The sequence below is a fragment of the Coffea arabica genome, chromosome 2c, assembly GCF_036785885.1.
Source record: "Coffea arabica cultivar ET-39 chromosome 2c, Coffea Arabica ET-39 HiFi, whole genome shotgun sequence".
NCBI classification, from domain to species: domain Eukaryota; kingdom Viridiplantae; phylum Streptophyta; class Magnoliopsida; order Gentianales; family Rubiaceae; genus Coffea; species Coffea arabica.
Window position 1 is genome coordinate 37,387,760 of NC_092312.1, and position 16,951 is coordinate 37,404,710.

At 34.0% G+C, this 16,951-nt stretch overlaps 1 protein-coding gene across 1 annotated transcript; it reads right to left on the reverse strand.

Annotated features, from left to right (window-relative positions):
* Window positions 1-10,701: 10,701 nt before the first annotated feature.
* On the reverse strand, window positions 10,702-14,381 carry LOC113727286 (U-box domain-containing protein 24-like). The gene is made up of 3 exons (XM_027251355.2): window positions 13,251-14,381; window positions 12,871-13,171; window positions 10,702-12,397 (listed from the first exon to the last, which is right to left on the reverse strand). Exons 1-3 carry the CDS (start codon window positions 13,989-13,991, stop codon window positions 10,944-10,946), a joined length of 2,496 nt encoding a protein of 831 aa, XP_027107156.1. The 5' UTR covers window positions 13,992-14,381; the 3' UTR covers window positions 10,702-10,943.
* Between the last annotated feature and the right edge of the window lie 2,570 nt (window positions 14,382-16,951).

The window sequence follows — 16,951 nt, forward strand, 5'->3', positions numbered from 1 at the left end:
CATTTTCTGCCAAGCTTTGGTAGAAGTTACGGCTCAAGAACTCGATTTGGGCAAAGTTCATGCATTCGAAGTATATTAAGGGACAACATCCTTCTATAGTGCAAGTTACTAGTCCTTCCCCAGTTTGGTGTCGGCTGGACCATATTCATGAGTTTGTGAAATCGAAGATTTGTTGGTGTTTGGGAGGAGATTTGGTAGATTTTTTGTATGACAAGAGGATTCTTGATGAACCGTTGGCTACAAGATTGATGGTTCAGAATCCTTCGCATTTCCTTGTAACAGAATTCTATATGAATTATGTGTGGGATGTAGGTCACTTAAAGGGCTTTCTGCCGATTGATTTGGTGAATACCATATCAAAGCTACATTTAGATTTGGATCAAGAGGATAAAATGGTCTAGCCGTCATCTTCTACGGGAGAGTTCTCTATCACTTCTGCATGGAGTGCCTTACGGCCAAGGAAGGATCCAATCAAGATTCATCGGATTGTTTGGTGTCCAATCCTCCCGCTAAACATGTCTTTCTTTACTTGGCGATTGGTTAGTAACTACCTTCTAGTGGAGTTGAATCTAAGAAGGTTTGGGGTATGCTTGGCGTCTAAATGTCGATGTTGTAATGCTGAAAAAGCAGAGAGGTGTTCGCATGTTTTTCTATCCTGCCCTATTGGCCGTTAGGTATGGGAACATTTTGAAAATTTATTCGGCCTGTATCATTTAATATCATTTAAGTTTCAACACTGTCTTTGCTATGTTTCGGGCCTGGTTGCTATCAGTTCCGGGGTCCGCTAAAGTTCATATTCGGATGGCAATGCCTGTAATCATTTGCTGGTTCTTGTGGAAAGCCCAAAACCATGCATACTTTCAAAACAGTCGAGTGCCTGGTAGGCGGATTATTATGCAAGTCAATGGTTTTCTGCATCAGCTAGGCATTGCTGGAATTCTTCGCCAACAATGTTTTCGTAGGGAGGCAGATTGTAGGTTCAGAGACTAAGCTCCTCAGAGATGAATGAGGGTTTGCTGTGCGGTAATTTATTGGATAAAGCCTCCCCTTAACTATGTTAAACTCAACACAGATGCTAGTGTGCACAATGGAAAGGCCTTTGAAGGCTAGATTTTGAGGAGTCATGAAGGCATTTTGATAGCTTCTTTTTACAAAGAATTTGGCGATGTTGATGCCTTGGAAGCGGAGGGATTGTCTTTGCTTTATGATCTCCAATTTTGTGCACGGCGAGAGGTTGGCAACCTACTGGTCGAAGTTGACTAAAAAACATTGGTGACCATCGTTAATTCACCTACTATAGGTCGGTGGCCATTGTGTAATTACATTCGTCAGATCCAGTGGCACCTGCTCTCGTTGTTTGCGTCACTTACTCATGTGTTTCAGGAAGCAAATTCAGTGGTGGATGCACTAGCCAGCTTGCAACTCAATACGGACAGGGTATTTACTACAATTCAGCAACTTCTAGATAGGGTCCGATCCCTAGAATATATGGACTGTAGTTCCTTTCCTTTGTGCGTAATAGGGTTACCACAAGATAGCACCACTAGTCTATTGTTCTAGGCCTGCTATAGGCCCCTAAAGTTTTGTAATTTTTATAATTTAAATAAAGTGGGGCTGGCATCCCTCCCCCGTGCACGGGGTTTGCTTAAAAAAAAAAAGTTTACAAAAAGTTAAAATAAGATCCCTAGTATATATGGACTGTAGTTCCTTTCCTTTGTGCGTAATAGGGTTACCACAAGATAGCACCACTAGTCTATTGTTTTAGGCCTGCTATGGGCCCCTAAAGTTTTGTAATTTTTATAATTTAAATAAAGTGGGGCTGGCATCCCTCCCCCATGCACGGGGTTTGCTTAAAAAAAAAGTTTACAAAAAATTAAAATAAATGGGTTATAAATGGATAATTGGATTACCCAACTTATTTTTTGATTTATCCATATATACCCATCTAATTAAATAGATATAAATAGTTTGATTCACTTATACCCAATTCAACCCACCCAAATCACCCATTTTGACAGTTCTAATTTCAACTCATGTTTAGCGCCATGGAAACCTGTTTACTCTGTCGCAAGAATCATGTTAGCATATATCCTGTACAATTTTGGAGTTGATTTATCATGGATCTACAGTGACGGAGCCACCACAAGTGTCATTATTTGGTAGCTCTTGATGGCCTTGTATCCACGTTTGAGATTGTAATGTGACTGTGTGTAAAATATCGAGTTCGATTAGTGTATTTCTCATTGAAAGAGCTGCCGTAAATGGCGGCATGTCGCGAGTCTGAGGACTCTTTCCAAAACTTTACATGGTTTAGGAATTGTGAGAAATCTAATTTTCATCCAATACATTATGTTGTTAACTTTGTTCCCAAATGTATTTACTTTAACTTAGAGGTCCTGGTTCAAATTTCTCTATCCCATCCCTGTTTCTTAGGTCTCGCACTTTCCTAGATAAAAAAGTTAAAAACAAAAACAAAAACAAAAACTTATTAATTGTCCCCGACGTTTAACAACAATTGTCATTAGGTTTTTGGTAGATCTCAAATTCTTTCCTCAATTTTTTTTTTGTTTCCCAAACAAAGTATTTCGTTTAATAAGGATTTAAAATGTATGAATCTGGAATTCGTTCATTGAGAATTCCTATTCAAATTCGAATCCCTTTCATCCGAACACTTGCAAATTTTTACTATCTAATGTACAATCTTTTAATTCTTTCAATTCACTTGTTAATATTTACTTTGAAGCACAATGGTGTTTTCAAAAAATGGGAAGACCAAGTACATTAACCTGTCATTTGGTATGCGGGAATGGCCAGAATGGAAAGGTTTTCCACCTGGAATACTTTTCCACTCAAAATGCTAGGGAGAAAATTTTGTCATCCCTGATATACAAATTAGAATGGAATATATATGTATTTTCCAATGTTTGGTATAATCCACATTTAGATGTTAAAATGGAATACAATTAATACAAATTTGACTTAATTGCCCTGGATTAGTTTTAGGACATAACATGTTTTATTTGTTATCCTATGTTATTTGTTTGTTTACATGGAATTTTGGCATTTTTTGCTTTCAAAATAGTTGATAATTGATATTAAAAATTTTCAATTGTAATATTTAAGATTTTATGATAGAACTTTGCATCTGCTAGCAATATAATTAATTAATTAGCAATGTAAAATATAAATTACATGAATCCAAACAAATATGATATATTTTAAATTTTATTAATTTTTTATTTTTATATAAATTACAAAAAAAAATCACACAATTGTTCAAATGCCAAAGAATAAAGTATCTTAAAATATTTGTTTGTTATTAATAAGAATCATTTTATTTTAAATACAAGAAAATTTACATTTAACTGTTAATTGAGCTCACAAATATTCTAAGATATGGTGATAGAGAAAAGATTTATAAAGATAAATTTGACATCCTATTAATTTGGACATTCTAGGATGAAGTTGAAAAGAGTATTCCTAAGATTTTTTTTTTTTTGATGACTAAGATTCCATGAAAATGTTAGCATGAGCATTTCAAGGGGATAGGGTTTCCCACTTAAATGATCCATGACAAACTCGAAATAGAATGAATAAAATGGAAGATCTTTCATTTTCAGGCTATTCTTGAGTACCAAACATCAGGTAAGAGAATGGAGAGTGAAAATGGATTACTTATCCGATTTTACTTTCTGAAACACGCAACATAGATTGTATTCTTAAATAATTGGTGGAAGTTCAATTCAGTTTATATTACGTATAATATTTAGAAGAGTGATATATTTGTCTAGGCATTAATTAGATTATGCCAGATAACATGACAAAGCTGTTTTTAGTATGTTATTGTAGTTTGGTAGTTTGCAGGAAGTTAGGTCATCATGAAGGTGATGTTTTGAACACGTATGAAGTTATGGCGAAGTTTTTGTCTTCGAGGCATTGAGTCTAAGCAATAGAAGATAAGGCCAATTGGAGTTGTACAGCATTTAAGCAAAGCTAGGTATGTAGATGGTCCTACATGCTACATAAATTGGTCTAGGATAATTGTTTTATAGCCTTAGATTTGCACAAAGTTGAATAAAGATCGACCTGAGATTAGATCAACCTTAAAATAAAGTAAAAGAGGGCTATTTAACCCTCCATTAATAGGCAAAACTGTAGCAACTAGTCCATGCAATTTCTATTAAATTTTAAATTCCCTATTCTGATCCTTCATTCCTTAGTGCCCGGTACTCAAACATTGGCTCGATTATGCACTTGTTTGTCTTCTAAAAGAATATAATTATGTGTCTAAGGCTAGAATTAAAAAAATTAAATATATGAATTTAAGTTTTGGGTTTAACCTAAGGGGTTCAATTTATAAATTTGGATAATATTGATGACTTCATTAAGGGTTTTCACAAAATTTGGTACCAAATTCTTTTATAATTAAGAAGGAGAAACAAAGCACGAGCTTTACTCATTCCTCTTCCCACATGTTATAGTTTGCCTGAACTGTCAAAATTTACGAGCTCTGCTTCATTGTTTTATTATACATTAATGCCTTTATTGATCCTATCGTGTGATCTGGTCAAGAGATGCTTGAATTAGAGAAACTTAGAAAGAAATATAGAAACCATCAAGAAATTTGGGACGTTTTTAAGAAGACGCACTTTTTAAGTACAGTAACATTGTGGCGATACACTCATCTTACTCTTCCAATCATGGGCAAGGGGCACAAACGGTTGCACCAAGGGGCACAAACGGTTACAGGTGCAACCGTTTGTGCAGGTTGTGTGCATTTTGCACTGTGAGTAACATCAATTGCACATGATGTAACTTTCTTTGCACACGACGTAACTTTAGAACAAATTTTTGTGGGTCCCACACTTGGCGTGAAAATCGAGTTACAAGACGTGATCTGAGCCGCACAAAATTTTGAAGCCAAATCATGGCCGTCTACTGGCAATCATGCCCTTGCAGCAAGTAAATCAACTTGCTGTTGGGACCACTTATACCATCATCTATTCACTTTGACTAAAAGACAAAGACAAACTAAAGTAAAACACATTGCAACTCTAGCAATTTCTCTCTCTATAATTTGGGTTTCATAAAATCAACAAGATAAACTCCAAAAGAAGATTGACAATGGAAAAAGGCGAGATTTCTATGATTCTATCTATCACTTTGTTGGTGCTTATCTTTTTATTTTTTGATATTTTGATCAATTATTTGAAGTAGATAATCTTGAGACTTAGCATAATTTTGCTAATCTTTTATTTGGCGCCATTTGTTATTCTTCCTTGTTTTTCATTGAAATTTGGCAGTTTATTTAAAATTTGTAGGAGTGCATTTTGTAAAACATTTTTGTTCTCACATCTCTTATAAAGAGATTTGGAAAGCTTTATGGATAATTCTGACGTCTTTATACTCTATACAAAGAGAGCTTTATCTATTGCACATGTTCTATTTGATTGTATTCCACAATGAACATGGATAATCATAGTTCTCAAAATTTTGAAATCTGTACGACTAATAACAAGAAAATGTTGATAAATCAGCAAAGGCAAGCCATATTTGAAGCATTACTGCAACATAGTTATGGTAGGCAACTAGAAAGAGGAGTAACCAAAGTTATTGCAACTCAATTCAAAATCAGCATAAGGACAGTACAAAGATTTTGGGAAAGAGTAAAGTCTTCAATCATCAATGGAGGTTCTGTTGACATCTAAGAGGGCAGGATGCAAGAGGGTAGATATAGACTTCAGCACTATTATGGAAATACCTCAACAGCGTCGAACAAATATTCATTCTCTATCAGCCAAAATGAAAGTTTCCAAGTCCACTCTTCATCGATGAATAAAAGAAGGTGCTATCAAACCACATTTAAATGCATTAAAGCCTCACCTTATTGATGACAATAAATTGGTAAGACCCAAATTTTTGTTTATCAATGCTTGAACAAGAGAGTCTTAATGATGCACCTATTTTTAGAAATATGTTCAATACAGTTCATATCAATGAAAAGTGATTTTATATGACTAAAGAGTCAGAGAAATACTACCCGCATCCTGAAGAAGAACACCCTATAAGGACTTGTAGGAGTAAAAAGTTTATTGTTAAGGTTATGTTTCTACCTGCAGTTGCTCAACTACGCTTTGATTGTTTTAAAAACAAACACTTGGATGGAAAAATTGGAATATTCCCTTTTGCCTTCAAAGAACCAGCTAAAAGCGATAGCAAAAATCGTGTTGCTGGTACTCTAGAAATAAAGCCTATCCTATCGGTGACCAAGGATGTGTATAGAAGGTGCTTAATCAACAATGTTTTGCCTGCAATTTGTGCTAAATGGCCACGAAGTAATGTTATCAGTCCTATTTTCACCAACAAGATAATGCAAAGCCACATATTGATCCAATGGATGTTGAGTTCATAGAAACTGCCACAAGAGATGGTTTTGATATTCGTTTATCATTTCAACCGTCTAATATTGATCAAGGAGCACTTAACTCTATTGATGAACTAATTTAAGAGCAAGAACACAAGTCATAGGACAAATTTTACCTTTTTATTTTTTCACCTTTACATTAAAAACATTAAATAGTGATAAACAAAATGGTAAGAAATGCATCTATTATTCTTTATTTGTTTATCCAAAGAAAAAAAACTTGGTTTGCACTATTGTAAGAAATTTATTCTTTTGTTAAAAAAAGATAGAAAGACAAAAAAACAAAATTTCATTGCATTTGCAAACCCTTGTGCAGCTTGAAATGAGCAAAAGAAATGAAAAAACGCAAAAGAAAGGAAAAGAAAAAAAAAAGAACAAAACAAAGATTTGAAGTGCAAGAAAACTAGAAAAGTAAAGGAAATGAAAAACGCAAGGAGCTGAAGTTGTGATGTCATGGAGTTATGAAAGGAATGTATTATGGTGGGACCCTCCACAATTGTTTAGTATAAATTAATAATATAATCTTGACTTCTTAATTGAAGGGCATAAAAGAAAAGTAATATTAAAAGTGATTTGACTTTTTTAAAGTTACTCAAATTTTGGCCAAACAAAAAGTGGAAATATGACATTCGGAAGGAGTAAGAGTTTTCTGGCTTTGTAAGAACTCTTGAATGCAGCCAATATATGCCTCCATCCTCTTTGAATCGTTTCCTTTAACAATATACCATATGTATATATATAAGTGCCCTTTGAAAAAAAAATTTTTTTGGGCGATTTATCCATCACGGCTGCTTTTCGACTTTGGAGGACTACTTAGACTCAAAAGCAGACTCGGATTCCACAAGATGCGTATGCAGCCCTGTGCTCAAATTTTGACCAATTTGTCTTTTGTCTTTTTCTTCTCTTAATCGACAATTTGTTTTCTTTGTTCCCGCTTTACTCAGTTTTTTGTCACCGAGTTGACACAGAGCTAGATAATGTGTAAAACCACTATATTTCTGTCAAATATAGTTTATGGAAAAAGAAAAAAGGACTTACACATTCAAAGAAATATGAAGATTATAATTACATAGAGTTAGAAAAACTTACAAATTGCATATTCGTGGCGGGGTAATCAATTGACAAACTTATACCTTAAAATTGTTGTATTTTGTTGGGAAAATCGTCCAAAACGTCCCTCACATTTTGTAAAATAACTTTTTTCATCCCTCACTTTTAAAAATGTAATTTTACGTCTCTTACATATTCACATCGGTCAAATTTAGTCCCTAACTAGGTTTCCGATCTTTTTTTGCCAGATTTCATCACGTGCAAGGCACGTGATCATTTTTTATGGGTAAATTTGTCAAATTATATTTTGCATAATCTAATCTATAGTCTCCCACATTTCATAAAATAAATTTTTTCGTCCCTCACATTTTATAAAATGACTTTTTTCATCCCTCATATTTCACAATATGAATTTCTCCATCCCTCACATTTCAAAAAATAAATTTGTCATTCCTCACTAATTATGTGTGTGAATACATTTTTTTTAAACACATGCATATGTTTATTTGATTTCGCTTAATAATACGAATAGCATAAACACATGTATGTGTCTATTTGATTTCACTTAACAATACGAATAGCATGTATTATATGCGATCATTTGATTTCATTTGGTATTAGCTAGTAAAAAATTTTGCATTCATTGTCCAGTTGGCCAATAAAGCTATTTTCTATCAAAATACAATAAGAATATGCAAATTAAGGTTCTATTGGTAAATATTAGTCAGCATCATACAAAAAGAGAAGATAACCAACAAGTCGGGCGCAATTACATAAATAATTGTTAATGTCCTACCTATAACAAGCTATAACCATATTAATAATTATTCATTTTTTGAAATGTGAGGGATGGAGAAATTCATATTATTAAATATGAGGGATGAAAAAAATCATTTTATAAAATGTAAGGGACGAAAAAATTTATTTTATGAAATGTGAGGGACAATAAATTAGATTATGCAAAATATAATTTGACAAATTTACCCTAAAAAATGATCACGTGCCTTGTACATGATGGAATCCGGCAAGAAAATGATCGGAAACCTATTTAAGGACTAAATTTGATCGATGTGAATATGTAAGGGACATAAAATTACACTTTTAAAAGTAAGGGACAAAAAAAGTTATTTTATAAAATGTGAGGGATGTTTTGGATGATTTTCCCTATTTTGTTCTACATATTCGAAAGAATGACTTCAATCTTCAACTTGTGTGCAAATTAAAGCTTTGCAAGTTTTTTTTTTTTTTTTTGACGTTTGTCTTATCTAGTCTATCAAAGCTATTTCCATCCAGGGGCCATCAAAGTACATTATTTAAGTTGCTTTACTTGTGTATCTTAGCATGTGAAGAATCATCCATATTCAATTATGAAGTCTTCCAAAATATTGCATAAATTTGAAGTCTTATCATTGCTTTGCAAAACGCATTTTCCCTCCTTTTGAAATCAACGATGACGATGAAGGTATTTTATACTTGAATTCAAATTTCACAAAATTAATGTGGATATTTCACAGTAATGCGAGAAACATGCCACAGAATTCAAAGGAAAAGAGTATTAAAGTAATAACAACTCGAGGGGAACTGCTTTTTCAAAAAGCAAATGAGGACTGGATACTGCCCAAAATAAAGTTAAAGTTAATTAGAATAGTCAAACGGTGGCATAGTTTGCAAAAGAAAATATGATAAAGACAAACAGAAAGTAGCAGCCACTTGATTTTAGATAGATATGGCAAGTCAGGAAAATGGTTTTCAAAGAATCAAAAGTTCAGTTCCCAAACAAAAAAGAGCAAAAAAAGAAAAGAGTACGACGGAAATTCAAGTTTGGCGAAAAGAAAGAAATAGACAATAAAAATATTACTGCTTTTTAAAAACAAAGAACAAGTTTAATTTTGGATTCAAATATCACATTAAGTTTTGAAAAAACAATTGTTCAAATATCACATTAGTTTTTGAAAAGACAATTGCTCTACATTCAATAATAAATACTACAGGTAACTTAACTACAATGAGGGAGAGTTCATGAATAGGATAAGAGTTTTTCAGCGGATGTAATTCATTGCCAACTATTGTACATTTTTATAATAAAAAAGTTATATACAACAATCATTCATGTGGGTTCATACAAATTAGTTGAATCAGGTTACATAACGATTTTTGAATCTTATGTTTGAATTTTTGCATTATTGAGGCTGATGGCCATCACCCAGCCATTAAGACTTAGTGAGGGGAGGGCTTGGTGAGATGAGAGACAAGGTTTGAATCCTTATCTCTCACCAAATGCCATATTTAAAGTGGTTTGACTTCAAAAAATTCAGACGGGTGTACAGTGTATCCGTCTGATCCGGTGGTGGTTCAGTTCCCTCTGAGTTACTTTTGGACCTCCTTAGGTCCGTCTCCTCTCCTCTAGTACAGGATAGATTAGGTTATATAATAGTTGTGATCTCAAAAAAAAAAAAAAAAGAATAAATCTGATCTATGAACCTTTCTAAACGGTTGCTAGTGACGGTGACTAACAACCATCCATGTCCGTTATCCCTAAATTGGTGCCCCTTCAGTTGACTTTCATCCATTGCTTTGGACAGTAGCTCCAAAACATAAGAAGAATTGGAGCACTACAATTTTTTCCTATGCAAAATGAAGCTGCTACCGAGCAATTGTATAAACCTAATAATGAAGATTTTTTTATACATGGTGTAATAAATGCCACCGTTTTGTCCATTCCTAATTAGGAAATCTTACGTTTTATACAAGAAGTGTACCTTAGCAAAACAAAGAATTTTTCTAATTAGGAAATTACGAAAAATTCGTCCTGAGCTACCGTTGACTTTTGGAAAATGTAGAATTTGACCAATTCAGCACTTAAAATGTTGCGTTTGTTATCAAGAAAAAATAAGACAAAGAGGGGAAATGAAGGATAGGGGCACTGCAGATCCGTCTGGTTATTTTACATGTATAAATTTTTGGTTATAACCAATACTACTCCCTCCATTCCAATTATTTAGTCATGTTTCGGAAATCCAAAATTTTAAAAATAGTGATTTGATCGTGATGTTTGTACTTTTCTTTTTATTTTACCTCCACAAATTCAAAATTTAAATGATTAGAAAGAAGGATTATATTGGAAAGACAGACTAAAATGTGCTTTGACTTTTCCAATATGACAAATGTTTTGTGACATTCCAAAATAGAAAGTATGACACTTTTAATGAGACAGAGGAAGTATAATCTTGTGCTAAAAATATGTGGAGTATTTTATTCATATACACCACTTTTTTCACAAATACAACAATATAATGTGATTGTTCATCAAATAATTTAACAAATACAACAACCGAATTGAAACGCATGGAATCACAACCACGCTGGCACCTCTCCGAGGAATGAGAGGCTTGAATCTTGTTATGATGTGAATCGACAAATAATCTGACATAAAATATGGTATTCAATCAAAAGCAAAAAAAGGAAGCTTTCAGAAGTAACTGGATTGAACTTGCAAGAGCTCAAGTTGTGCCAGTAACTTGGCACTTGCTGGCTTCAACTTAGGATCACCATTTTGTGCTAGATCAATGAGAACCACTTGTGCAGATTCACAGTGCTGTACTCTGTGCGACTCAACTCTAAAAATCCTTTCCAAATTCCAAAGGGCTTTTTCTTGTGCCTTTACACTTCCAAATTCAATAACTTTAATGATGGCTTGAATGCCTGAATATTTGGCTATGAGATAGCTCCCGTTCTCCCATATTTCCTCTTGCAGGAGAGTTGCAAGTGAACTAAGAACAGCTTCATCTGCTTCCCTCTCTGTACCTTCGAGAACTCGGATCAAATGAGGAACGGCATCTGCCTTAATCAAACAAAATGTGCTTTTGGGTGAGCAATATCCATCGTGAACTTCACAATAGCCATCCATTGAAGGAGGCGCACATAACCAGTTTGATTTTCTGGATTTCTTCAGAGAAAGTGAGTTCTGTGATAACTGAGCCAGACATGTTGCAGCTCTACTTTTAGCCACCACTGAACCGTGTACAAGTAACTTTACAAGAGCAGCAATCACCCCTTGATTAGCTGAAAAATGTTGCAACTTCTTATCAGAAGGAGCTGTGAAGCGAATTAGAACACCTGCAATGCTCTCTGCTGTCCTCATTGCAGTAGGTGTTGAAGCTGCACTTAAGGAACTCAACATAGAAACCAAAGTAGGCAACATATTAGCATGTTTTAGCATATCTGTGACTTTTCTGTCACTTGATGGCAAATTGCTGAGTATGCCAACAGCTGCAGCCTTCTCACTCTCAGGAGTTGATTGTGAGATGATACCAGCAATTATATTAATATTCATTTCCCCGAGCTGTTGTGCCAGATCCTGTTGATCACCCTTAGACAATGTATATATCAACTGTAGGACAGAACTCCTGGTTTTGGAATTACCATAAACAAGGAATGGTATGAGAAGCTGAATTCCACCATTCTCTTTCATCTTCTTTCTAACTTTAACTGCACTAGTATGACCAGCAATGCTATTCAATGCATTTAAGAGATGACACTGGATTACTGGACTAGACAGGTTCAAAAGTGAGAGCATTTGTTGAGCAACATCTGGTTTGTCAAGTATTCTTTCAGACTGAGCTATCATTGCTAGAATCGCAGATGCAGGTTCTCGAAGAGTCATTAGTACTGATGTCACGGAAAAAAGAAGCTGAAGCAGGTGCACCACCACACCAGAACTAATCAATCGTTGGATATTATCTTTCAAGCTAGATAAGTTTTGCAATGCACTCAAGGCTGATAGCTTGGCCTCAAACTTTCCTCTACTGAACATGTTAACCAAAGGTTCAATTGCCCCATATTCTCCAAGGGAAGCTTTACGTTGATCAGTCAACTGCATCCTTGAAAGGGCTGTTGCCATTAGAACCTTACTCATATCAGAACCTGTAAAAGCAAAATGTATCATTATCAGACAGTTACAAATGGTATGCGAATATGAGGAATATGCATCTTCTGAAAGTCACGACGACACATTGTCCTCTATCCTCAACGCAACCTGATTTTTCAATCTTGGAAACCATCAGTTGTATAGCTTTAGTAATGTTATTGCTAAGGGATTCTCCATCTCAATTCACAGAAATCACTGGGGTCAATCATATTCTCCAGTTAATGATAATAAACTGTCAACAAAATGGACTACCATGGGGCTTCAACTTGTATTAACACTTCACAAAGACAAAAAATTGTTGCATTTGTATGCTGAAACAAGGTCCTAAATGACTAAAACACCAAAGCTTTACAGTGCCTCTTTTCTTATGAAATTAATTTGTTGAAAAATATAAGCAATGTTCATCTTGCAGTGGGATGTAACAGAATGCCAGATAACAAGTCGCAAGGCCAATCCATTTCAAAATTACCTTCCTTCAGGTACTGTATTAGAGGTTTGAAGTAGCCAGCCTCAGCCATATTTAGAACATTTTGAATATTGTTTGACAAAGCATTTAATAGTCTTCCTGCATCATTAGATGCCTCTTGATCCTCGTCATTGTAGATGGAAACCAGCATTAAAATACACCCTTGAATTCTCCCAATTCTTCTCCTAACTGCAGGAATATCTGAAAGGCTAGTTAAAAGTGCCACAGCTTCCTTCCTCTCTTCCACATCCCTCGTCAATGACTTGACCAACACCGATAAACGTCCCACTTCTTCCATCTTTTCCTGCAAGCTATGAATCGATGTAAACATAAAACAACTTATGGTAAAATATAATGAAATTACTGAATGTTAGTCACTGTACCTTGTTTTTATCATTCTTTCGAATCATGCTTCTTAGCAGTCTGATTATGGCAAGTCTGTTGTTTGATTTACTTGAACTCAACCGGTTACACAAAACTGATATAATACTCTCATCGTCAATTGTTTGATCAGTAATCGTATTTTCCCTAACCAAAGCGTCCAACTGGAGAATTGCACGTTTAGATTCTTCATCATTCCCAGAACTGAGCTGAAAAACGACATCTTTAATATCTAAAATAATTCTATCTTCCTCAACTATTTCTTCCTCTGAATCTTCCTCCGTGAAGACATCATTAATAGACACTGATTCTCGTTGAGAACACCAGTCAAACTTGGTACTCATAATTTCTTTACGCAGTGCTTCAATCTTTTCTTTGTTGGCCATTGATACTTCATGACCAGCAAAGAGAACAAGGCCTAATGACCTCCCAAGATTCTGTGTAACATCTTCTATGTGCTTTGATGGAGATGAATGAATATTCGTGCTACTTAGCAAATTTTTTGCACGATAAAATTCCACCTCAAGTGATTCAATGGCTTGGTAAATTGCATCCCGGTCGACAAGCTTGTTTTTCCTCAATTCATCAAGAAGTGGACTCAGTTTTTTTACGAGCAGAGAGAACTCTGTAAAGGCCTCTCCAAGAGATGATTCTGAATCTTTTGTCACTGATGCAACTTCATCGACTGAAGTCCTTTCTTCTAATACAATCTCGGAAGAAGTTTCAATTTCTGTACCCATCATCAAAAACCTTCCTAAACTTCAGCAATCACAAAAAACATTGAAAGCAAAAATTCGTACTTGCAGAGGCTAAAACAGAGAAAACAGAGGAAGAAAATATGGAAGATTTTTTTAGCAAGAATCTACTGATTCTTGTATACAACTCGCATCTCAACAATATAGGCTTAGCTAGTGAAGCAATTTTTTGTCTAAAACATTTAAATTCTACATCAATATTTCTCAGGATGACTTTGAAGAATCAGTCCTGATAGGATGATCAACAAGAAAAAGCTACATCCTCCTAAAACTGGTTATTTTGGTACTTTGGTATTGCCGGTGGGCTGCTAAGGAGGAGTAGAGAGGAATTTCCTATGTGAGTGGACCTTGACTTGGCTCTGTTTTTTGTATTGTTTTGGTTGTCTTTTCCTTAGATACTGGAGAAGAAAATTTTAATTCAGCATCACAAAATTTGGGGTGGAAAGAGAGAGGAAATTTGTGCAAAGGCCTCAATCGCTTCTACGAAAGAGTTATTTGGTTTCAAGGATACTTTTACCACTATCTCAATATTACTAACATGAAAATTGAATTTGACCCTCTTGTCACGTATACAAAAGGGTCCATTTTCGTTCGAATTTTTGTTAATTTGGTCCCTTGTGCATCATGAAATTTGTTTGGGAGAGGAGCTCTTGACTTAGTGTTCAAGATTGAAACTCCAGAATTTAGAGATTTCGAGTTCAAATCTCATTCTATCTCATAATTTTTTTTAAATCTCACTTCTTTCTTGTCAAAAAAATAAAAATGAAAGAAACTATATATATTTTCTTTCACGTGCCAATCCTACTATGGACTTACCTCACAATAAAGGCATCATACACTTGAAAGGCCAAATTCTATTATGAGATATTGTTTGGATAGGAAGTTATTTGAAATATTTATGTTGTGTTTGAATTGCATTTTCCATCATTTTTCATGGAAAAATTACTGTAGCGATTTGATATATGTGAGGGAAAAAGGTGATAGGGAAATGTGATCACGGAAAATGACAATATTTTTCGACAGAAACAAGCAATCCAAACAAGGCCTTATTTGAAATAATTACTATAACATTTTTTGTAACGTGATGTATGTGATATAAAAAAGTGATTGAAAATTGTGTATATGATACAAACAAAATAAAATCTGAAATATTTATTTGAAAATCTTGCAATCCAAACAAACCTCATAATGATCTATTAATTTAATCCCTCATATTAATAGACTGAAGCCAATACAGAATCTATAACAAAAAATTCTTAAACCCTAACAGAAATGATCATGTGCACAATACGTACGCCACTAGAAATAATGTTTTGTAATACTGCAATATAAATGTTTCGAATATCATGATTATAATATAGTAATATGAAATGCAGATCCCTTGTGGATGGCAAGAGAAACGCACCGTCTATTGAACGGTCCGAGATCGAGCCACCCAATTTGTTTAGCTAAAAAGAAAAAAGGAACAAACGAAATTTCTCGTGTCCAACAAGGAAACTAAAGGAAAAGTAAATAAAGCACTACTATTCTCTTACTTTTTTCTTTTAGAAGAACAATTATTCCATGTGAAATTGCACATTTGACATAGTAGTATAACTTTGAAGACTAGGACTCGGAAAGCAAAGTAAATAATTAAACATTTGCCCAGTACGCTAGGTATATTTCATGGCATTTTCAATTCTAATTATTCAAACATTTTATGTCATTATCTCACACTCGAATTGAGAGATCATTACCCACAGAGAAGGTCATGACGCGGTCCTCCCATCTCTGTTGACTGTTGATGAATTCAAAACAATCTCGAAAGAAACGTTACCAATACAAAACAGCAATAATAAACAAATTAAAAAAGCAGAAAGAGAAATTAAAGATTGAAAAGACGACGTCAACTCTTGCCCCATCCTTCACTTTCTTGCTTCTTCTTGTTAACGACTGGGTTTTGACAAAAAAGGAACCCAAAAAAAAAAAAAAAGTTACACCTCCCCTAAGATTCCTCTTAATACAACTTAGAACCCTTAAGATTTTTAAAATGTTACTTACCTCCCCTACTAATTACAAAATGACTATATTAATCCTCACTTAATGCATGATTCACATATCAAATAAATGAAACTCAAAAAATCAAAGGAAAAGAATCAAAAGTCGATGTCTTCTCTTTCTTCTTTTTTTAACATTCTCTTTTACTCATATTTTGATGACGATGCGATCTTTTATTTGTGAATTATAATAAATTTAATTTAATTTATTCTTTTCTTTTTGTGATTGTGATAAGACTAGGTATGATTTCTTTTGTTTATTTTGAGTTGACTTTTATAATGAGTTAATATAACTTAATGTCTTGAGCCACAGGTTGATAAGAGGTTGGAAAAAGAAAAGTAAGGTTTGTAAGGAATCCGTTTTAAGTATATAGAGTTGATTAGTGCTAGTATATTTCTTTACAAATATCTTTTTTTATTTTTCAAATTTATATTTTTATGGACTATACCTTTGTGATGTGGTGGTATAGTTAGAGATTATTTTTAGGTGGTGATTTTTTTTCAAGTAAACAAAGTGGTTTAAGAGTATTTTTATTTAGCATAATGAGCAAAAGGTAGTTTGGGATTTTTATAAATTTTGTTACATAAATAACAAAAGTAAGGAAGGTAAGTAATATTTTTAAAACTTAAAAAGTACTAAGTGATATTAAGAGAAACCTCAAGGGAGGTTTCTGATATTATACCTAATGACTAAAGTATAAAGACAATTGATTTGTCCAAACAAAGTAATAATAATAATAATAATAATATAAATAAATAAATGGGTTTGTCACACGCATCACAAGTCAATATTCAATTCCTGGGTTAACAATTTACAAAGATTGCGTGGATATAAAGGTAAAGGGGACTCCATTCCTTTTTACCCTTTACCTTTTCTTTTTCTTGTTCTCTTAAAGGAATTGTTCACATTCA